A 22,930-nucleotide genomic window follows, 5' to 3' on the forward strand; every position below is an offset into this window, starting at 1 on the left:
TTCTCTCTCCCTTAAATTGCCTTTCGTCAGGGTATCTTATCACAGCAACAAAAATTCAACTAGAACAGAGAGTAATCAACAGAATGAAGAATTATTCATAACAACCAAAAAAGAAGTTTAGCTACCATGTCAGCAAAAGGCCTAAGTACATACTTCTAAGTGAAAGAATGTAATCGAAAGGCTTTCACTGAAAATTCCAATTATACAACATTCTTGAAAGGGCAAAAACTATAAATAGAGTAAAATTCAGTGGCAGCTGGAAGGTTGGGGAAGGAAGGAGGGTTGAATGAGGGTCCACACAATGGGCTCTTCTAGGGCAGGAAAACTCTTCCATATTATACAGTAATTGTGAGTGTTGGCACTAGACCTTTTTAAAAGGCATTTACCACCAGAACATAAAGAGTGAAAATCAATGTTTGTAGATCTTTTGAAAAGATCAGTCAAGAGATTGAGGAATCGGCATGTGGAATGCAGAAATGCAGCAAGACAATCCAAATGTATGACAAATGAATAACACAATCTCATTAAATAGAAACATATGAAAAGGTGCCCGCTTAACTCCAAAACTCTAACTCTGAAAAATGGATCCTGAAAGACCAAAGGCAAAAGAAACTGAATGTGAAAACTACGTTCCAGGTGATCCAAGTGTTTTCTGTGGGTCAGCAATACTGTTTGTGTACTGTGCAACTGAATAATTGAGTAACGAGATGGCGGAAGGTGGGAACAGGTTTTCAACGTTGGAATACAGATAAGCAAGAGGGTTAGACCACTATTGTCCACGTCGGGTGATGTAGTACAGGCAGACACATGAGTGTGTGCGAACTCAATTTTAGCTCATACAGAAACGGCCACAGACAGGCATACTTACAGACACATGCACAATGGGTTAGTATACACACATACATTTCTTTTCCTAGAGGAAACTCCACCTGGCACCCAGACGCTGACGTCTAATACCACTCTCCAGTGACAGGAATCAGGCTCCTTGGAGACATGGCTGGTTCCAAGACTCGGGTGGGAAATATAGAAGAGTCAGAAACAAGAAAACAAGACAAACCCCACAGTGGCAGCAGGGGGCAAAGGGACGCGGGTACCAGCTAAGAGACCATCCAAGGGCCAGATGGGAAGTGGGGCCAATCCAACTCACAGTCCGAGGTCAAAATCCACTGATATCAGCCTAGTACTGACACAAAAGAGTGAGTCAAAGAGAAACAGACAACTCTCCCTGCAGGACAACGTAGGACAGCGTAGGCCCATATCCTGCTCTCAGTGGGGCAAAGTTGTACAGTCTCCATCTGAGGAGCCACTTCCTCATGAAAGCTACAGCTGGAAAAGAGGGAAATAGAGTGGCTTTACAGTGGAAAAGTCAGACAAACACTTCCTCAGCCAGGGGAGGGATGTCAAAGTCAACAGGGTGGCACGCATGTTAACACTGTGACATAATGAACATGCACCTTAACTCTGTCATCTGCCTCCCAAGAGTGTGCAATCCAGTCTGATCATGGGAAATCATGAGCTCAATTCCAACTGGTGGATATGCTACAAAATGCCAGACCAGTGTGCCTCAAAACTGCCAAGATCATTACAGACAAGGAAGTATGAGGGCTAATATAATGTGGTATCTTGTGTGGGATCCTGGGACAGGAGAAGAACATTAGGCAAAAATTAAAGAAATGTGAATAAAGTTGGGTTTTGCTTAATAAGATCGTACCAGTACTGGTTCACTTCAAACATACCACACTCATGAAAGGTACCCCTGATGGGCTGGTATAGACAGAAATAAAATCTCTGTACCATACTTGTAACTTTTCTGTGAATTTGGAGTTCTGCTAAAATTGAAAGGCTTACTTTTTTCTTAATTTCCTTTTTTTTTTTTTTTTTCAAGTAGGGAAAACCAGGAACAAAATTAGACATAGTAAGAAGACACACAATATGGAGAATTACTATTAAGATACTGATTTGAGATGCTGCATTAGTGGGGTTTTTCTTATTGTGTATGTGGAGACTTTAAATCCAGAGTGAGGACTCCTGCCCAAATTGACTCCAGAAGAACCAGCAAATGGGAGGACAGTGGACATGAGAGAAGCCGAGAAGACTCAGAGAATGGTCTCCAAGAGACGACCTGAGCCAGATGGGTTTCCCAATGAAATCGTTCAGATTTGGGGGAACAGATAATCCCTGTGTTATGTAAACTGTTTCAAAGCATAGAAATAAATGGGTGGCCATGACCACTGATTTTCTGAAGTTAATATATCTAAGCACATACACCCACTACTCCAACCCTCTCATTACAACATCCAGGCATGCACACAGAAATGTTCACACATGTACACACACATATATATACACAAAACCTAATCCTTTCTTATTTGTTTGTGTGCATAGGTGTGTGTGTATATATATGTGGGCATGCTCATGCCATAGCACACATGTGGAGGTTAGAGGACAACCTGAGGGAGGTATCCTTCAACCATGTAAGCTCTGGGGATGGAACTCGGTTATCAGGCTTGGCAGCAAGCACCTTAACCCACTGAGCCATCTCTGCCTCTAATCCTGCTTTATAGAAACAGAACTTCTGAATAAATTCAGCCATTCAAATCAGTACCAATTAAAAGAATAATCTTCCATAAGCAAGAAGGGCTGACCTAGGAATAAAAGATAGATTCATTATTTAAATCTATTAATTAAAAATGTTAATTTTATCAAGAAATCTAGCTGTTGAAATGGGCCGAATAATCTTCAACACTAAGTCTACAGTTAGTGTTGAGAATGAGAACAATTACTGAAGACACAAAAATTAACATTTTTCTGGTTAGTAAGTTCAAAATTAACATGATCCAAGGCATACAACTAAAGATAATCACAATGAATAACATGATCTAATTAATTATAAAATACTACATAACAGAGTATAATTATAAATTATAATATAGTTAATCATAAATTTATAAAAAGTCTATCTTTTCTCCATATCACTTAGAACTTGTGAAAATATGTTGAAATAGTCACCAACTGAAGTAGATATAGCAAAGAGCTACATAAAACCAATAAATAACTAATAAATATGTGAAACCCGCCAAATTCCCTGGTACAGGAATGATCATATATGAGACACCATATTCTCGTTAATGTTGTCTAGTAATCACGGAAATGCTAAAAGAACCCAGGCTATTGAGTGCGTATCTCCCATATTAAGGGATACAAGCTGCCTTGTTGTATTAGTAAATATTCTACAAATTCATAAGGAACCTAAGAGGCTAGCCAAAGGTGAGCAGGGAACTAAGACCTTCCAGGAAGTATTATGAGTGATGTTAGAGCAGCCTTGGGCTCCAGGAGCCCCTTCAGATGACCACCTACTTGTAGTCAGAACCACCCAGCCACCCTCCTCCAAGATGGCAGAAATTCGAAGGGCAGAACTGCTTGTTTGTTTGTTTTAATAGGCCAGGTTCTGAGTTAATTCGTTATGTGGCCATAGATAACTGATACAATTACACCACGGGGAAATAAGGACAGCAGGAAGACAAGAAAAAGGATAAAACCAAACAGCCTAAGAGAGAAATGCTGAGGACTAGACTCCTGAGAGAGAAGAAAGAGGAGCAGCTGCAGAAGAGGCAGAACACAGTCTCCCTAGGAACTGTTAGGGAAGACCTTTAGGAATCATGAGGCACTAGCTCTGGATGTTTAATTCAAAGTCAAGACAAACTAGGTCCCGCGCTAGGAGCTTTGCTCCTTTAAGAATGGGCTGTGACTAGATGCTGCCACCCAGTGGACAATGTACGAATAGTTGGCATTTTTCTGGTCACAGCAAGGGACACAGCAACACTCTGCAGTAGATGGGAGTGTGCCAGCTAGTTCTATGCCAACTTGACACAAGCTAGGAAGGAGGAAATGGTAATTGAGAATGCTTCCAGAGGCTTGGCCTGCTTTCCTAGTCTGTGTTCTGTTACCCTCCCCTACTGCCCTTTTCTAGTTCCCTGACCTCTACACACACTCGCTCCCACATAAACACACATGTGTAAAAATCAGAATCTAGGATGGGCTCATGATCGAGGACAGGTACTCTTTGTCTTTCTGAGACTGGGCTACCTCCTTGGAAATCAGTTCTTTTCCTGAAAACTTCATTTTCACTGCTCAATAAAACCCCATTGTGTGCACATACCACAATCTCATTATCCATTCACCTTCTGATGGACAGCTAGACTGATTCCATTTTCTTGCTACCGTGAATAGAGCCGCAGCAAATGTAAGTGTGCATGTACTCTATTCAGGACATGGAATCTTCTGGGTGGATGCCCAGGAGTGGTGTCGCTGGGCTAGTTGTCCTTTTGGGGGGGGGGGGGGCACTTGTGCTCTGATTTCCAAGGTGGCTTCACCAGTTTATACTCCGACCAAGACTAAGAAAAAGTTCCTCTTTCCCCACAGCTTCATCAGCACTGGTCAGATGTTTTCTAGATGACAGCCATTCCAACTCGTGTGAGATAGAATACCTACGTAGTTTTTTGTTTTGTTTTGTTTTGTTTTGTTTTGTTTTGTTTGAGCTGAGGATCAAACCCAGGGCCTTGATGCTTGCTAGGCAAGCGCTCTACCACTGAGCTAAATCCCCAACTCCCTACATAGTTTTAATGTGTATGTCTTTGATGATTAAGGATGTTGAACACTTTTAAAAATATTTACTGGTCATTTGTATTTCTCCTTTTGAGAACTGTTCTGGAAAAAAAAAAATGTGTCTCCTGTTCTATAGGCTATCTGTTCAATTTGTAGCTAGTTTCTTTTATTATGCACAAGCTTTTTAATTTATATGTATGTATGTATGTATGTATGTATATATATGTGTATGTATATGTGTGTGTGTGTGTGTGTGTGTGTGTGTGTGTGTGTGTGTGTTATATGGAGATCAGAAGGCAACTTGCAGGAGTCAATTCTCTCCTCCTACCCTGTGGGTCCTGGAGGTTAAGCTTGCATTTCGGGCTTGGATGCAAGTGTCTTTGCCCACAGAATCATCTCATGGGCCCATCAAGCATTTTCAGTTTCTCGAAATCCCATTCGTCAATTCTTGGAGCTATTTTCTGTGCTGCGGGGTTCCATTCGGAACACTCCTTCCTATGCCTCTAACCTAAAGTGTTGTCCCTAGCACCTTCGGTGTCTTGGTTTTCAGTTAAGGTCTCCGGTCTGATTTGAACTGATTTTTGTGTCGGTGAGAGATATGGTTGTACTCACTCTTCGGCTATCACCTTCTGCCCATGACCATTTGTTTAATGGCTGTCCTTTTTCCAGTGTATGCCTCATCACTTTAAGCCAGTAGAGACTTGGAGAAGTCCATTTACAAAGAAGTCCTCCCATATGGAGGGGGCAGTGCCGATGGAGCACCCAGACTCTTCGGAGAACAATTTGGGGCACTGTAAACCCTAATTGCTCTGCACAGTTTATAAAATAGGAAACCAGGTTGCCCAATGTGAACTAATAAGAAAACTTATATTTGCAAATACATTAAATATACAATACTTATATGTATTAATATATTTTAGGATTTACATTCTACATCATATAATGGTATTTCTTTTTATTTGTTTATTCTCCTCTCATATATTGTCTTTAGTATCAGGTGACATTGTTTTCTTTGGACTTCAGTAGTAATGAGTATACCTAAAGCTTTAAGCTGAAACATTAAAGTGAAATGATGGTCCATCACAGAAAAGACAAGATGCATGATGGGAGAATAAACATTCAGCAGAAACACTGAAAACAATAAAAGAAATTCTTTACTGGAAAAAAAAACTAATCACTCAAGGTTCTGAGCTCTCGGTGCTGTGTCCCCCTCCCCCCACCACAAAAGGGACAATTGTGAAGAGATACTTTCCCTCAAACCGTACCTCCACCAGAACTCTTCCCGTAGTCCCATATGAGGCATTTGGGGTTCTGAAATGTTAAACATCCCCTTTGTAAAGGACAAGAGGAACCCAGCCTTCTCAGAGAACTCAGAGGCCCTGCTTAGAGCATCCCTGGCCACACAAAACTGGACTGCCACCTATGTGGCATATGGAAGGGGATTCTGAAACTATCCTACCACAAAAGAAGGGAGAGAGCGGAGGGAAGGAGGGCGAAAGGGGGAGGGAGGGAGGGAGAGGGGGAGGGAAAACAAAGAAAAGCAAAGAAAGAAGCAAAGTTGGCTGCCTCTAAAGGGGGGCTGTGAGACAGCGGACAAACCAGCAACAGACTTTTACAAAGGGGTTGCACAGGACTGAGTGATCCATAGTGAGACCTCAGCGGGGCGAGACTGAGGGCATAAAACAGCATCTAGAGGATCCAAGAGGAACAGGAAGTGAGTGCAGACCTATGGGGGCCTGCTCTTTCCCCCTAGGCCCTGCAGACAGAACAGCCCTTAAAACACTGAAACAGACCTGCCCTCAGACACTTCCCTATGACCCTACCTAAGGCGATCAATGATTTCCTCTGCATTGGGCAACTCTCAGAGGAAAGGGGCAGCACATGCCAAGCCTGGATAAGAGCACTACGGACCTCCCTCTACTCACCAGCTGCAGATTTCGAAGTCAGACACAAAAATCTTTTTGTGTTATCCAACTCTTCATCATTTTCCAAGTCTTCAGTATTTTTTGCAGACTGATGGAAGAACAGTTTAAGTTTAAATATGAAAAAGGAAAGTAAATATACCAGCCAGTTCTTAATCTAACCCAGTTCTCAACTGTGTATATACACAGAAAGGTTTGGTCATTTACATTCCTTTACCTATGAAATCTGTGCATATTTCCTGTTTCTCCAAAATTCCATCAATAGGTTTTCCCAGAAACAAACTTACATACACATTGCTTACAGCATCTTCATATACATATACATATACATATATATATATACATATATATATGTATATGTATATGTATGTATGAAGGTTTGCTGGGCTTGCCCATAGGCAATGAGCATGCCAGAGCAGGGCCAGAAGGCTGGAATGTCACAGACCAATTATCATCCCTGGTTCCAGAAAATATCCATCCCAACACGCACGCATGTATGCACACACTCACACACGCACGCACTGCCACTACTTTTCCAAAATAAGTCGATAAGGAGGACCACGTTACCACCACCACAGGCCACTCGTTTCTTATCATTCGAGGAAACTGGCTTGCAGTTCTTACCTTGAGTTCCTCCCACAACTTCATTCTCATTTCTGCACCTTGCTTTTTAACTTCCTTTTCTCTGCATTGTCTTTTGGCCAGTATCTTATCAAGTCTGTGCATCTTACGAATAGCATTTTGAAGCTGAGCATCTGGCCCCCCGAGAACACCTGCATTGTGTTAAAGGTAGAAATGGATTTGAAGTTGGATAAAACAGCAACGTTTTGTTTTGATTCTTACTTTGTGTTCTCTCGTCTGCCGATACTTCTGGCCAATGGTAACACCCAATACACTTAGTATCAAGTACTAACTTCATGGACAAAGCGATTTCTTGAGTGTCTTTTTATATAGCTGTCCAATCACACACCGACATTTATCTCTATTCTACAGTGGGACCACTGAACCCTTCAAAGGGGTCATAAGTTACGGCACTGGGCACAGAAGTTGTTCTTTTGTGATTTTAAGTCCCAAGTTGGTTCTCCCTCATCCTGCTAGATTGTCTACATCCAAACCTACCAAACAAAAAGTAAAGACTGAGACACGGCCCCTGTTCTAATCTGTTTCCGGCTAACTGAAAGAGGGGGCATGTACCAGAGAGCTACAGTCGAGGGCAGCACATCCCGAGCCACGTATTCCACATCCACAGACACGCCTTTTCTGACCCCTCTCTCTCTCTCTTTTTTTTTGGGGGGGGGGGGTCCTGAATCACATAAAAATATTTGTGAGAAGACAGTAACAGGTGATATCTTATTTTAAATTAAGGACTTTGGAAGTTTTGTCACTCAGGGCTTAACTGACAACATAATAACTAATGATAAAGTAATAACAGCCATGTGTAGACTTGCCCAGTGGGCACAGTGCCGAGTGCTTTTCTCACAGGCACTGATGCGTCCTCCTCATTGCTCAGTCCTCAATGTAGCCCAAGGCATCCTCTCTTCCTTTTAATTGGTAAACTGAGGCAAATTTGTATCTGAATTACATGTATATCCAAAGTGTTCTAACTAGTAAACAAAACAGTAAGCTCGGGGTTGGGGATTTAGCTCAGTGGTAGAGCGCTTGCCTAGCAAGCGCAAGGTCCTGGGTTCGGTTCTCAGCTCTGGAAAAAATAAACAAAAACAGTAAGCTCCACCCAAATTTGTCGGCTCACAGCGAGAGCAAGCGCTTAGCTACCAGGTAACACTCCCCCTGTGAAAGCTGACGAACTTGAAATGAGCATCAGCGCTCCAGCGCTAAGTCTCAGACTTTCCAGGTCAGATCATTTAAAACGGTACATCATGCCAAGTAAAAGCTCAAAGAGTCAGTGATGTTTGCCTGTAATGCACATCTCTACCTCTTTAAGGACAAAAGAGGGAAGACATCAAAAGGAGTACTGACCTAATAACCTAAAATGATGCTGCTTGCATACTTCAAATATAATAGCCTCTGGTTTAATTCCTAGCTGCCAATCCTGGCACTCGCAGGCTCACTGCCCATATACCAGGTATTCTGAACAAACTCACACAATATGAAAAAATATATATAAATAGCCACTGGGAACTGGGCCCAACAGCTAATCTCAACAGCTCCCTTAGCTCTTTCTTAACAACTACAACCCCATACAATTTGGTGCCATGGTCTGTACTGGCAGTTAGGCCCAAGCAGTTGACTCACCACTTACCTCTGGACCATCACTACAAATGCAGTACAGTAAGCAAAAATGCAAATGGTATCTCAGTGTCATGATGAAAATGGTTTTTACCTCACAGAGTCTCTGAAAGAGCCTCAGAAACACCCATGTCCCCAGAGTCCTGCACAACACAACTGAGAACTGCAGTTCCAACTCAATGTGACTAGAATTAATTTAATATCATGAGAAAAGTAGCTTTTAAGATATCAGTATTACTCATCATCACGGGATTCCCCTTAAAGTGTATTTATAAATGACCTAAATAATCTTATTCTGCAACATTAGCCATCAAAACTGATCCATGAACCATGCATACAATACAGAAATATTCCCCCTTAATGAATGCAATATGAGCATAATAATAATTCTATGAAGTAACACATTTTGTTATATTTCTAAATGTATTTAAAGACTCGATATTCTTATATGTAAAAGGCAGTGATTAATTTCTCACCAAAAGCAAGTCTCCTTTTTGGTTTATCGCTTGTACATAGCTGAAAAATAGACTTCTAATACTTTAAATACAGTGTCTGCAACAGTGTCATCCCACCTGAAGGCTCAGGGACCATCTGTTGAGACAAGGCCGGGTCTTCTGCGGAGCCCTCGTGGGCGGGTCTTGTGCTCTCAGAGCAGCCTGCCCACTTGTCGTCGGCACGGCTATTTCTTCTTCCTTCCACACTGTCTGATGACTGGCCCTCCTTACTAGAATTCAACTTGTTTGCCATGTCAACCTAAAAATAATTTCCAACAAGAGAATTTCCAAAATATGACACTCAAAGACACTTAAAAAGATAATGTATCTCCTTAAAACTTCACGCTTCGTGCATTTAACATTAATGAACGCACAAATACACCAGCACTGGAGTTCCTAGAAACGTGGGACCTTTGACGAAGTGCAACTCAACTGCAAATTAAATTTAATATTTCACCAAATAAATGCCATTGTCCCACAGTCTTAAATAATAGCGGGGAAGAGCTGAAACTGGCCCAGAAGAGCCATGCTGAGGAACGCTCTTCTCCGCTGTCCTGCTGCTGAGAGAGCTGAATGACTCAGAAGTGCCTATTTGGGGGGTTGGGGATTTAGCTCAGTGGTAGAGCGCATGCCTAGCAAGCACAAGGCCCTGGGTTCGATCCTCAGCTCCACAAAAAAAAAAAAAAAAAAAAGTGCCTATTTCGAATGAGATGTGTTTCTGATAAGAGTCTTCTAATGAGACTCATATACTTTAGTTATTCTTAGTTTCTTATTTTGTTTCAACTTCCCTTTACACTTCAGCAAACTTCATTTTGAAAACAGCAGTTTGGCCTAGCTGTGTTGTCCTGAGAGAGGGCAAAAAGGGACATTCATGGGTGGGTCAAGAGAAACTACAGTGTGTAAAACTCCGAAATCCGCACAGGACAATGAGAGTCAACGGTGCAGTGAATACATCCCAGGAGGAGTTGAGTTCTCAAAGGAACTCTCTCCATGGAGGACTGTCTACTCCAACCCCCCAGGCTCAACCACTGGAAAATACCCACATGCTCAACACTCCACCATAGCGACGGGCAGCCCTATCTCAAGGGCAGGTGTGTGACACTAAGAATAAACTGGCAAGTCTGCAACTCTCTTCATGAGAAGAGATGGGGTCTCTGTTGATAGGGACCATGTACACCAATTAGCTGGCCAAAAGCTTTGGGGAATTCTCCTGTCTCCAAACCCTCACCTCACCACAGAAGCATTGGACATCTAGATGTACACTACCATACCCAGCTTTATGTAGTTCTGGGGTTCGAACTCAGGTTCTCACAGTACATGGCAAACACTTTACCTCTGAGCCATCTATTTTTAAATATTGAACTATTTTCATAGTAAATGTCAATGGGTCAATATATTAGATATTGGAATACAAAGTTTCCTTATGAAGCCAAACAACACACAAACTTTATCAATGTTTAACATAGATTTAAAAAATTAACACCCCAAAAGAAAGCCAGCAGTGGAGAGAAGAGAAAGAAAAGAACTAAGCGTGTTCATCTGAATAATCTACAGTCAGGAACCTGTGAATACTCTCCGAAGGCCTCTAACAATGACATCTAAATGGGAGTTAACGACAACCTTGGTTTCCTCGGTTGTGACTGGGAGCTCAATTCCTTTCCAAGCAAAAGGTTACCTTGAAGGCCCCTGGTTCCGGCGAGAGCACCTCCAGAGAAGTATTCGAACTTCTGCTCCCAGGACGTGATCTTGAACTAGAAGCTGGTTTTGAAATTCCATCTAGGTTTCCCTTTATAACATCCATCGACATCCTAAACCAACCAAAAGAATTGAGCAGCAAGTGACTTAGAGGTCTAAACATCTCCTTCCTTCATCAGTTTAGGTTTACAGCCAATTACTCAGAACCTGTCACTACCAAAGTCACATACACATAAGCGCTGTTCCATGTCATCAAAAGAACGGATTATACATCAGATACTGATAGCAGGTGAAGTGGGATGCAGATGTGAATGCTGTCTCACTGTCTTGATGCAGGAAAACAAAAACAGAAATGTGTGACTTTGCTCTTCCCCAGGAGAACACTCCAAGGACACCTCTCTCAGTCTAGACCCAATGCATCTTAATGATTTGCTAGGAGCTCCTGGCTCCCTCCTTCTGGGCTCACCCCCTTCCAGCCTTTCCTGCTCCAGATCAGCCACGCTGTTTGAAGCACTTTCCTCATTTAATCAGCTCTCCCCTCCTAAGATCCGCAGTTCTGCTTCTGACCGGCACAAGAGAATAAAACACACATCCTTTATTGGAGGACAGACTTGCACTAGCTGGCTGTACTCTATCAGCCTCCTCTTTAATGACTTTCCATGAGACTCTACCCACAGACTGTCTTCATTATCGCCACTGTGCGTCTAGTATGGATTTTGGAAGTGAGACTAGCTTAAATTACGCAGAACAGCTTCAGCTGGAGGGAGACGGTAAACACTGTGCGCACAACCTTCCAAACCAGGCCTTTGATAAAGACCCTCCTGGATCTGCCTGGGGGTGGTGGAACAGTATGCATACTGGAAACTAGAAGGAACTGAGAATCCAGCTTAAATATGAATGGAGAGCTTCTCTGCCAAATCATTCCTAAATGCTTATGATTGCATGTAAGCATTGAAACTGCAATGTCCCTCCTTATTCTACAAAGTGGCCTGTCTTTCACGCTGTGTGGGAACCACAGACTCAGAACCCAAAGAGGCTTCACACACAGAAGGAAGCACAAACATTAATAAGCTGCAGATTTTCTCAGGCACACTGAGAAATAATACAGCGTGGCCTCCAGCTGCCCAATGTGCCACTGCTGCTAACTTCAGGGAACAGTTGGTCAGCTCTTCCCACTCAGCAACTGAAAAAGGCATTGATGTCAACATTATTCACACTCTGTAAAAGGGTTGGAACTCACTCAGGAAGGGCCTGACATTGTTACTGTGGGATGATGGATCACCCTGGCCCCATCACATCACCACCGAAAAGCATAAGTCACTAAAAGGCCAAATGTCTTTTCCATGCCCTTAGCATCCTGTCAAGAAGGACTTACTGCAGCTTGAGAGGAGTGGGGAGATGGAAGCATGTGGCAGAGCCAATATAATACATGTCAAAAAAAGGCCATGGCACGGGGACCCATCCGTGACATGGATCAGCGGAAAGACCCCAGAAATCTTTCCATTTGCTTCAAAAACTGGTCTGTTACTATTAATGTTCCCTCCTAAACATATCAAATCAAATAAATCATGGTTCACAGAAAATGTAACTGACAGACTGTGTATTTGACCATCTGGAAAAGAAATCAGAATGAAGACCATTGTAATGGGATCTTGCAGATGTATTGTGTGTTTAAGAAATCACTTTTCACACAGAAATTCCTAATGAAAAATGAAGAGCTGCACAAGAAAGCAACCAAACCATGTGTTCTTAGTTACAGGAGCACTGAGTATGGACTTAACCAATATCACACCTTCACTGAGTATGTGGGCGTGGGGAACAGTATCCAAAAGGAGGGGTGTAGAAGAGTCTATTGTAATAGGAAATTGAAGAGGACATCTAAAAATTGATAAAGCCAAACAATAGTTAATTAGGCGTAATATTTCAGAGCTCAAGATGGCTGCCTCCCGAGGCTGTGACCAGGAATTGTTCTATTATTGCGTCCACTGTGAATGTTACACAACAGTTTAACATTTGGACCACAGTATTTGATAAAAGTAAAAACTAATGTCAAAAGTAATGAGTAGGCAATCTTCCAGGAGCCAGAAGAAAACACAAGGATAGTTTGCAAAGAAATCAGCGATGCACTAAGCCCATGTGGTGGTTTCAATGAGCATGCCCCCCATAAGCTCTGATGTTTAACTACTTGGTCCACAATTGGTGGAACTGTTTGGGAAGGATTAGGAGGTGTGGCCTTATTGGAGGAGGTGTTTCATGGGGGGGGGGCGCACAGGAGGGAGGGGTAAAGGGGTCCCTCTTTGAGGGTTTAACAAACTCATCACTTCCTCTTAGCTCCCTCTGCCTTCCACTTTTAGATGAAGATGCAGCTCTCAGCTGTTCCTGCCGCCATGCCTTCACTCTGCCATTATGAACGCTAACCTTCAGAGACTGTAAGTCAATTAAAGGCTTTCTTTTACGAGTCGCCTTGGTCACGGTCCTTTGTTACAGTAACAGAAAAGAAACTGAGGCAGAAGTTGGTACTAAAGAATGGGCTATTTCTGTGGCAGGCCTGACCATACTGTGTTTTGGAGGAACTGGAAGACTGGGACTCCAGGTTAGGAAAGCCACTGAACTTTCTAAGAGGGCTTAACGGGACATCCTAGTAGGAGGCTAGAAGACACTGGGCTGAGAGCTGTGTAGACTGCGGAGACTCACAAACCTCAAGAGCTTCCAGGGGCAACAATACTGTAGCAATAGGGCTACAGCACATTCTTATGATATTTGACAAAGGACGTGGCTGCTTTCTGCCCTAAGGCAAAATTGAAAAACAATGGATTAATTTCCTTGGCAGAGGAGATTTCAAAACAGCCTAATATTGACTCTGTTGTGTGGTTATTAGCAATCACTCTTATGTAGGTCTACAATGAAAAGAGCAACTTTAACAAACAGAAATTCCTGTTTCATAATTTCCTCATTTAATGATATAGGATGCACATTTTCTTAGGGTATTAAACAAATAAAAATTAAAGTATCAGTCACCTTGTGATGTTCAATGAAATAGATATGTGACCAGATTCTAATGGTAATAAACAGCTGCTCATAAATGCCAAAGTTTTATACCATTTTTTGATCAGCTCATGTAATTAGTACATGATCTGCTCTGATGAGGCAAAACTGCCTGTGTCCCTAGATTGGTTTGCTGCTGGACGGTTGTCTGAAAAGCCTATTCATATTCCCCAGCCTGCCGGATTTCCAAACCTACCTATAGGTTTGGTTTACATTTCTTCTATCATAAGAAACACTGAGTTCCAGGCCAGTGTTTACCAGCTCTCTTCTTATTTTCGTTTTCTCTGTGTCATGACTGTGTGCAGTTTACAGTCTAAGCTACTAACTAGTTCTCTAGACCTCAGTGGCAAGAAGGTTCAGAAAGATGGACTAATGCATAAAGAGTTTCCTGCAGGGACCATGACTTCCCTGAGATTCCACAGTCCCTCCTAGGCATGGCCACGCCCCTGTAACCCTGCCCCGCTTTGGTTTGGGAGGACAGACCACACCCACTGCGGTGGCCCCGCCCCTGGGGACCCAGTCCTTCCTCTCCCCGGAGTCGACCCTTGCCAGGACTCCGCTCCTCCCCTCTTGGTTGTGCCGCAAAGCTACCGACCTCTGCCCGTGGTCCGTGCAGTCCCTCACCTTCCCGGTGGGAACAAAGGCTGGACGCCTAGGCACCGACTGGCACCGCTGACATCCAAGTGTCATCCACTTCCCCTCGAAGGGGACGGGTCTTTCCCGCCACCCCCCCGCCTCCGTGGAGATAAAGATGCAGCAGTCCCAAGCCCGCTGCCTCGAAGAACGCCGTTGCCCCGGCAACTAGAAGCGCGAGGATCTCGGTCTCGCGATAGGTGTAAGGGCTGTACCATCAGAGGTGGACCTTGGGGACCGTGAACTACAAGGAAGACCGCCGAAGTGGTGGGAGTGGGAGGCTGCGGAGCTGGGGCCGTCCTATAACTTTTACAGTGCATGTTCTAGCTGAGGAATGGTTTGTTCATATTTAGGTTGGACTCCGGAGCAAAGATCCCGGTGTTTTCATGGCTCTGACCTGCTACTAGGATGTCCTACAGGCCCGCTTGTCCTCTCAGAGCTCAGTTACTTCCCGTATCACTAACACACTAACATCCTCTTCTTTCAGGACTGATGTGCAGCTCAGAGATGTCGTATGTGAAAGTTTTGTCAAGTTTGGAGAGGTGTGTGTGTGTGTGTGTGTGTGTGTGTGTGTTAGTTTTGTAAAAAAACTGGGCTGAAGTAAAATAAAAACGGGTTATGATGGCTTTTGACACCTTCATAATTACTCATAATTTCTCTCCGTGCAGTGCATAAGGAAGGACTCACTGCCTGGGTCACCAGAATGGCGTTCTTTCTTCATCCAGGTGCTTTCCAACACCTGCTGCGTTCCAGTCTGAATGGCCCTTGATTGTTTACAAGGTGTTTTCACACCCAGAGCCCTTTAACCTCATCCTTTGGGGCAGGTACAATATTTCTCCAGTCTTTTTCATCAGAACAAATGAGTATAAATTGAGTTGCCCAAAGGGCACAACTATAATCTAAAGTAGGATGGGCTGTAAAAGCCTGGCTGTAAATGCTGCCTGTGTGCTATTGATCCTTTGTCTCTATCTGCAGGTCAGATGTCTCTCCTCAACCCCATTCCTTTATCGGACCTCAGTAAGGCATGGCCCCTCCACTGTGTGAGAACCGACTCAAACTTAGCAGGTGAAAATCAAACCACTTTCCCATAGTCTCCTCCCTGTAGCCCCTCCTCCCAGGCTCAACTCAGCAACTCTGGCATCATCCTCAGTTCCTCTTCCTCCAATGTGTGTTATAAATGCTACCTACCAGTCTGCATTACAGTGTATCAGAATCCAGACACTTCTCAGCCCTGTAGTGTTCCCACTCTCAACTAGATGTTTGCAATAATCTACCTGTAGTTCCTTTGGTTAGAACCCCCTCGCATCTCCTGTGACTTGAAGCACAGTAGGCATGTTCAGAACCTCAGTCAGATCCTGCCCGTCCTCCCCTCCAGCTTCCCCATGCCTCTGCATTTCTCTTAGACTCCTTACAATGCCCGCAGGCCCTAAAGATCAAACCGTTAACCTCCCTGCCCTCCAGTTTGCCACCTTTACCCAGATAAACATTGCTCCAGCCTGTCTTCACTGTTAATGTTTCCACAGGAAAATTCCCTGTACTTCTCAGGAAATTGGTGTTTTTCCAAATCCCCCTTTTCTCTAAGTTTGGAAATCCAAAACATGAAAGAAAATATTCTGCTTCTGGGTGAGAATTAACCCTTAGCAGCCTGCATAGAGACGTAACTGAAGAAATCCAGGGGCACCGCTGCCAAAGCGAGAGCAGACATTACGACACTAAGTCAGAAGTTGAGGTCACCATTTCCTGGAACCCAGGCCGAAACACCAGGGAGGGCATGGCAGTTTCTTTGTCCGTCTTCCTTAGAGTTGGTACATGCTCGGGCCCTGCCTGTGCCAGCAGGGAGTCATTTTTAGTGCATTCTCTCTCGCTCTGTGTGTGTGTGTGTGTGTGTGTGTAGCCCAGGTTGTTCTAGAACTTGCCATGCTTCTGTTTGCCTGGGCTTCTTGAGCACTAGGACTATAAGCCTGTGTGCCATGACACCCAGCTTGAATTGAATCACTCTTGGGAATAAAATAGCATTAGGTAGCTGATACCATCATATGCGTTATACAAATTCTGTGAACAGTGTTTCAAGAAATAAAAACAGGCCAGGGAGATGGCCTGGCAAGTAAAGGCCCTTGCTATGCCAGCCTGGAAGCCAGATTTCAAGCCACAGAACCCATGTAAAGGTAGGAGAAGAGAACTGAGTCACAGTGTGTGTGTGTGTGTGTGTGTGTGTGTGTGTGTGTTGACCTCCACATGGGCATCATGGCACTCGTGCATACACACACACACACACACACACACACACACACATACATACCTTTGAAGAAAAAGAACAAAGAAATAATGAGTTTGGGATTCAAAGTAAGTCCTTACAGTCACAATTCCAATCCAAGATATTGACTGGAAGATGTACATGCTATATGAAAAAAGAAATGAGTAACTAGACTGGGGATGTCCCTCAGTGGTAAGTGAGAGCCCCTGTGCATGAGACATAACAGTACCAAAAGCAAAGACAAAGAAGTAACTAAGGTCACCTGTATAAGTGGAGTCTAGATGCAGGGAGAGGACTGCACATCTGCTAACAGTCAGAGCACAAAATGTTCCAGCAAAGTCGAGTAAACAGCTGAAAACACTGTCTTCAGCATTTCTCAACTGGACTTACCCTAGTTAGCTAATCAAAATGGGTTTGAGTCAAAGATCCATGCTTAGCCAACTAACTGCCTCCACAAACTACTGTTTGTGGCAGTCACCTATTAAAAAAATATATATGAACCTTGCCTGTGCTTGCCAGATACTGTTCAGGGACAACCTGGTTCCGTATACCTAAACTACAGCTCTATGTTCTCTGTTCCCCTTGAAAATGCTACTTCCTTTGACCTTGGTATCAGTTGTCTCTTAGTTAATATTTTATTACTCAAATACGACTTAGTAATATTCTCTGTGTTTTCCAGAATTTGACTATAATTTATAATTCTTCCAAACTCTTCTAAATTTAGTCACTTGGATTTGGGGGTCTTCTTTCTTTGCATTTGGGTGTTATTTGTCCTTGTTCGGGGAGGGGGCGCTAGAGATGGAAATCTAGGCTTTACACATACAAAGAGGCAAGTATTCAATCTCCGAGCAGTATTCCAGACCTGATAGTCGTGATTATTTAAACACATGCTTTGGGGGATCATAATAGTAAGACTATGAAAGTTGGAAGTTTTTTAAGAATAATTTAAGAGCCTGGAGGTATAATTGCAGAATCTGTACTTAGCCTGCATGAAGTCCTGGCTTTGATACCAAGGGGAAAGAGGAACAATGATCCTGAAGTTTAGATCTCTGTCTCTACATGTTAAAGATCAGTATTTGTCAGGAACTTACAAACACAACTTGTCTCTCCAACACACACACACACACACACACAAACACACACACACACCAGCTCCCCAAGTTCCTCTACCTGGAATACAGCTTCCCAACTGTCTGGGTGGCTTGCTTCCTGAGAAGGCCCTGTCACCACAGGACATAAATAATCATCTATATTCATACTTCAAGTGGACTTACAAAGAAGAAAGATTGATTGGGGTCATGGTTGTGGGGTCCATGGTCACTGGCCCTTTTGTTTGGGCTTTCACAGCACAGTATGCCATGGGGGGGGGGGGCACTGGTGAGATGAGCCAGCTCATCTGAGAAGCCAAGACAGAGAGAAATAAGGATTGGCCCAGCATCTGCTTCAAAGGCATTCCCCACCCTGTCACCTACTACATCCCACATAACTGCCTTATGAAGGCTCCAGCATCTCCTAATAGTACCACAGGCTGGCAACAAACATTGGCACCATCAGGGGACAGTTATCCAAACTATGACACCTGCTTTGTAAATGTCTTAATAAAGGGGGAGGGCTGGAGAGATGGCTCAAATGTTGTGAGCACTGGCTACTCTTCCAGATGACTGGGGTTCGGTCTCAACGGCCATATGGTGGCTCACATCTGTCTGCGGGGTCTGATGCCCTCTTTGGCCCTGCACACAAGTAGTGCACAGATATACTTTCAGGCAAAACATCCATACACATAAAATAAGAGATGAAGAAAGTTTGTAATAAGGAAGAAAGTACCATTATTAGGAATCTGGTATTAAATAGTTGGGTACCCTCAGATAAATTCACAAATGTTTATGGACAACCATGTTCTCACTTGGGAAATGAGGTTGGACATGGTTTGCAGTTCTTGACTGACTCCAATGCACATTAGAATCACCATTGCATAAACTCCTGACACCAGGTCTGCACTGAGGACAAAGATGTCCGAAATCGACACCACCTTCTCCACCTTTAATTGTAAATGCATCGCTTAATGAATGGTCTTGATAAAATGTTCATTAGATCTCTGGTGGGACTATCACAGGTGATGTCAGGGCTCCTGGACCACAGATTGCTTCTTGAGTACCTATAGGTAAGCCATCTCCACATGCCTACACATTGCTCTGTTCTGTGAACAAAGGCCATATTTTCTTTGTGCATGTGTGTGTGTGTGTAAGTACGTGTACTTCCACCTTATCTGATACAGTCTCTTTGTTGTCTTTCCATCTATGAGACTGAGAGTGGCTGGCCCATGAACTTTCTGGAAGTTTCCTTTTCCCACCCCTCATCTCCCCAAAGGAGCTCTGGGCTTACAGATGTGTTTCGACCCCCTCCAGCTTTTATGGGGCTTTGGGGCTATGGACCCAGGTCCTCACACTCAAGTGGCAAGTGCTTTTACCTGCTGAGGCATCTCCCCAGCCCCCCCTCTCCAGTTTTTAAATCGGGAGATTAATGGGGGCCATTAATATTTTTTCACATTTCTTGGTGATTTGATGGAGGCAGAAAACTTAGAAAACACAGAGCTATGAAGACTGCTATCATCTCCGGTGGTTTCCCTGTTTAAACAGTTGCCTTTTAAAATTGTATGCAACATAAGAACTATATAAACTGGATGGAAACAAAATTTGAGTCTTTCTGCAATCACCCCACACTACGTCCTTACTGATCCTATTTTGCATCAAACAGTCTGGAGTTAATTTCTGTCTCTGTATTTTTCTCATTTCATTTGCCTCCTACTGTTCTCATTTTACGAATTGCTCAGGGGCTGTGTGGATGTTGAGAGCGAGCTTTAAGACACTGGAATTGTTCTGTGTTTGTTCTTAAGTTTTTGCATGTGCTCCTGTGTCATACTGAGGGGGATACTCTCAGAACAGTTACCATTCAAATAGGACAGAAAGAGTCATCTTTTTCTCTGCTGTGCTTTCTACAGTTCTGCGGTCTGCAGATACTCTCTGTAGAGTATTATGCCTTCAGGAGAACGCACGGAGTTTTTGTAGAGTGGGTGGATTTTAGGCTTACTTTCCCCTGGTCTTATTCCAGGTTGGGGGACATATGGCAGTGTTGACTTTGGAGTTAGCTTTTGTTTTTGTTTCTCATCTCTCCCTGCTCTTGGCACCTTCCTTCTGAGTGGAGTCAGTTTTGAAGGACTGAGAAAAGGCCCACATTGTGTTCCATCTGGGGCTCCAGCTCCCAGATGCAGCGCCGCCAATTCCCCTGTCTCACCATAAGCTTTTCCCAACTGTAACAATGTGCGGGGAGAGCATCACAGAGCAAGCTCAAAAGCCATTTCTTCTGAAGGGTTGTTGACAGAGTGTACCACCGTCGGGACCCACCTCCTGTGATTCTGTGCTTAGCATTATTGAAAATGACACCTATGGAATGCTTAGGACGTCAGATTCTTCATTGCTCATCCCCCAGACCCCCATAGTTGGCATAACTATCATGCAGATTTACATTTGAGAAGGAGAGCGTCAGAAAGTTAGTTGTGCCACCCTAAGAGTCTATAACACATAGTCTCAGTCTGGACGAGGGTCTGAATTTGACAGAATGATGTAAGTCCACTAGATGGTGCTGGTTATCTCTTGAAAGGACTGCCTCTGCCTTTCCAAAGCCCTTGCTTTCCTTGGATGTAGGTGTGATTTAAGAGACCACAGGGCTGAAATCTCAGGTTCCTTGTACTGTGCTTGGGTGTATCTTTAAATAGACATTCAAACTGGAGAAGTGAAAATCAGATCTGAAAATAGTAGTAAATATTATAAATAGCTAATAGAAACCATTTGATGAGTTAGAAAAACAGGAAATTCTCACACTTGTTTATATAAAAACAGCAGATGTGCAAAGTGTATGTTTTATTCTACTTCCTCTTTTTTATACCAGCTTCCAGCACCTTCTAGTCGAGCATGTCCACAGTGCATCCATTTAAGCCAGAGTGAACAGGAAAGTAAATCATGTCTAAAAGAATGAAGCCCAGGTGACAGGTAGTCTCGGTTTGTATTTCAAGTAAAATGCCTTTTGGTTGGGTATCTTTCTATGGTATCATTTTTAGCAACTAAAACTGAACTAAACCAGCAGCCAGTGAGTTCCCAGTGATGTCCAAGGATCACTTGGGGGTGTTGTTAATGCCTCCTACCCCACCCCCAATTCTGCAGGTCCAGGAACCATACAGGAGCCTGAATTTTAGCTAGTACTAGTGATTCTGGGGCAGTTGAACCCTTAGCCTATTGGGGAACCATTGATGGGGGAGGAGTTCATGTTTCAGAGGGTGAGTGGTGAGGGGCTGCTCCCCTGGAGCTCTCCCTGGGATAGCTCCACCCAGGGTTCTGAACTACAGCAGGTACTTCTGAAAAAGGAAAGGTAGGAAATAGGAAGTGCTTTGCCCTTCCCACTGTCTTCCTTCTGCGCCTTCCCTCCTTCCTTCCTACTGTGGATGCCTATATGGAGTTAGGTCCTGGGCAGTGGACACCTTCTTCTTTTTTCTTTTTAAGGCTTGATGCTTTTCAATATTTATTGTTCCAAAACCATAATGATGCCTATGGTTTTTCTGGTTTGTTTTTGTTTTAAGTGAAAGGAGTTAGTGCACACATTGTCATGTGACCTTCATTTGTTCAGGGGCTGTGAATGTCAAGTGGGGCTTGCCAGATGTTGGAGATGATAATAGCTAGCACACACTCATGCTCACACAGATATGTGCTCACCTCCCCCCCCCACAAACACACACACACACACACACACACACACACACACACACAGAGACAGAGAGAGACCAATAGAGCTATAAGTTGCAGAGATTTGTTTTTAAAGATTTTTATTTTTATTGATATATTTGTGTGTGTGCATGCGTGTAGAAATGAGTGTGCACTCAAGCACTTGGGGGTACCCTTAAAGACCAGAAGAGTCCCCCTGAGCTAGAGTTACAGGCAGCTGGAAGGAACCCAATGTGGGAGCTGAGAACTGCACTCTGGTCCTCTGCAAGAGCAATTGGGGCTCTTAGCCAGCCATCTCTCCAGTCCCTAGAGATCGGTTTTTAATGAATGGAGATGAAGCTTTGTCCTGATTCCTGCTGTCATTTGGGGCTGGGGGAGGAGGTCTTTTCAACTCTGCCCTCCCTCAAGAGAGCAGCTTGCCTTGCAAGTGCTTCCTTCAGAGAAAGGGACAGAAGTTTCTCTTCTCTGAGAGAGTCCCCTCAGTGACACCCTGCTTAACCTTCTCATTGTGTTGCTAGCTCCAAAGTGATGTCACCTGCGCAAACTCATACCTGTACAGAACTAAAGACTTGCCAGGAGCTTCCTGAGGCAAGCCGCAGGTCCCTTGCTGAAACCAGCTGAGATGGCACTGTGCTGCTCCTGGGGCCTCCCCCACTGCCAGGTTTGGGCAGGGGAAGTGGGGGGAGAGACACCCACTGCACATGAATAATGGCTGGGGAGAAGCTTGATGATTTCAAGGCAGCAATCAACCCTGGACTGAAAACCAACATAGGTGCCCGGCGGCCCGCTTCTAGCCTACCAATGCACTTGCCCTTGAATCCAAAACGGAACTAATCCCATCCAAGTTTTATTTGTTTGCTCCTTGTGTTCTGTAGCTTGCCGTCTATATTAAAATACAGCTTGGGTTCTGTGATAGTTGTCTTTGCCTCGTTGCTATGGGAAAAAAACAAAAACAAAAACAAAAACATCAAAGCAACCTAAAGAAAGAAGCTTTGATTCAGGGTCATGGTTTAGGAGATGCAGTCTACTGTAGCAGGGAATCCGTGGCAGCAGGGCATGAATCAGCTGGTTACACAGCCTTCTTGCCTGGTCAGGAAGCTGGGGGAAATGAACCTGGTGATCCATACACCTTCTCCTTTCTGTTCACTATGGGCCCCAGACCAGTTAAACCTCCCTGGAAATGTCCTCATCAGCAACCTTAAGAGGTTTCCCTCCTCCGTGACAGGAGACTCTAAATCTTGTCAGGTTGACAAGGAAGATCAA

At 43.8% G+C, this 22,930-nt stretch overlaps 1 protein-coding gene and 1 long non-coding RNA gene across 6 annotated transcripts in view; one reads left to right on the forward strand and one right to left on the reverse strand.

Moving 5' to 3' along the window:
- The window catches only part of Fsip1 (fibrous sheath interacting protein 1), a 131,359-nt gene extending 116,537 nt beyond the window's left edge, over positions 1-14,822 (reverse strand). For all 4 annotated transcript variants that reach the window (XM_036186406.1, XM_036186405.1, XM_036186404.1 and 1 more), the window contains exons 1-5: positions 14,604-14,822; positions 10,944-11,076; positions 9,347-9,527; positions 7,152-7,300; positions 6,531-6,618 (exon numbers count right to left, since the gene is read on the reverse strand). In XM_036186406.1, coding sequence (XP_036042299.1) covers positions 6,531-6,618; positions 7,152-7,300; positions 9,347-9,527; positions 10,944-11,076; positions 14,604-14,698 — 646 coding nt within the window. In that variant the 5' untranslated portion in view covers positions 14,699-14,822. The remainder of the gene's footprint in view (positions 1-6,530; positions 6,619-7,151; positions 7,301-9,346; positions 9,528-10,943; positions 11,077-14,603) is intronic.
- Positions 14,823-14,851: 29 nt separating this feature from the next.
- LOC118583092 lies at positions 14,852-22,565 on the forward strand. Of its 2 annotated transcripts, XR_004944815.1 has the most exons (5): positions 14,852-14,908; positions 14,995-15,183; positions 15,310-15,465; positions 15,617-15,706; positions 22,186-22,565. It is a non-coding gene; the product is annotated as an uncharacterized LOC118583092 (long non-coding RNA). The 2 variants fall into 2 exon arrangements; XR_004944814.1 differs by having other exon boundaries at positions 14,860-15,183.
- The last annotated feature ends 365 nt before the right edge of the window (positions 22,566-22,930 follow it).

This window comes from Onychomys torridus, chromosome 4 (assembly GCF_903995425.1).
Source record: "Onychomys torridus chromosome 4, mOncTor1.1, whole genome shotgun sequence".
Lineage (NCBI taxonomy): Eukaryota > Metazoa > Chordata > Mammalia > Rodentia > Cricetidae > Onychomys > Onychomys torridus.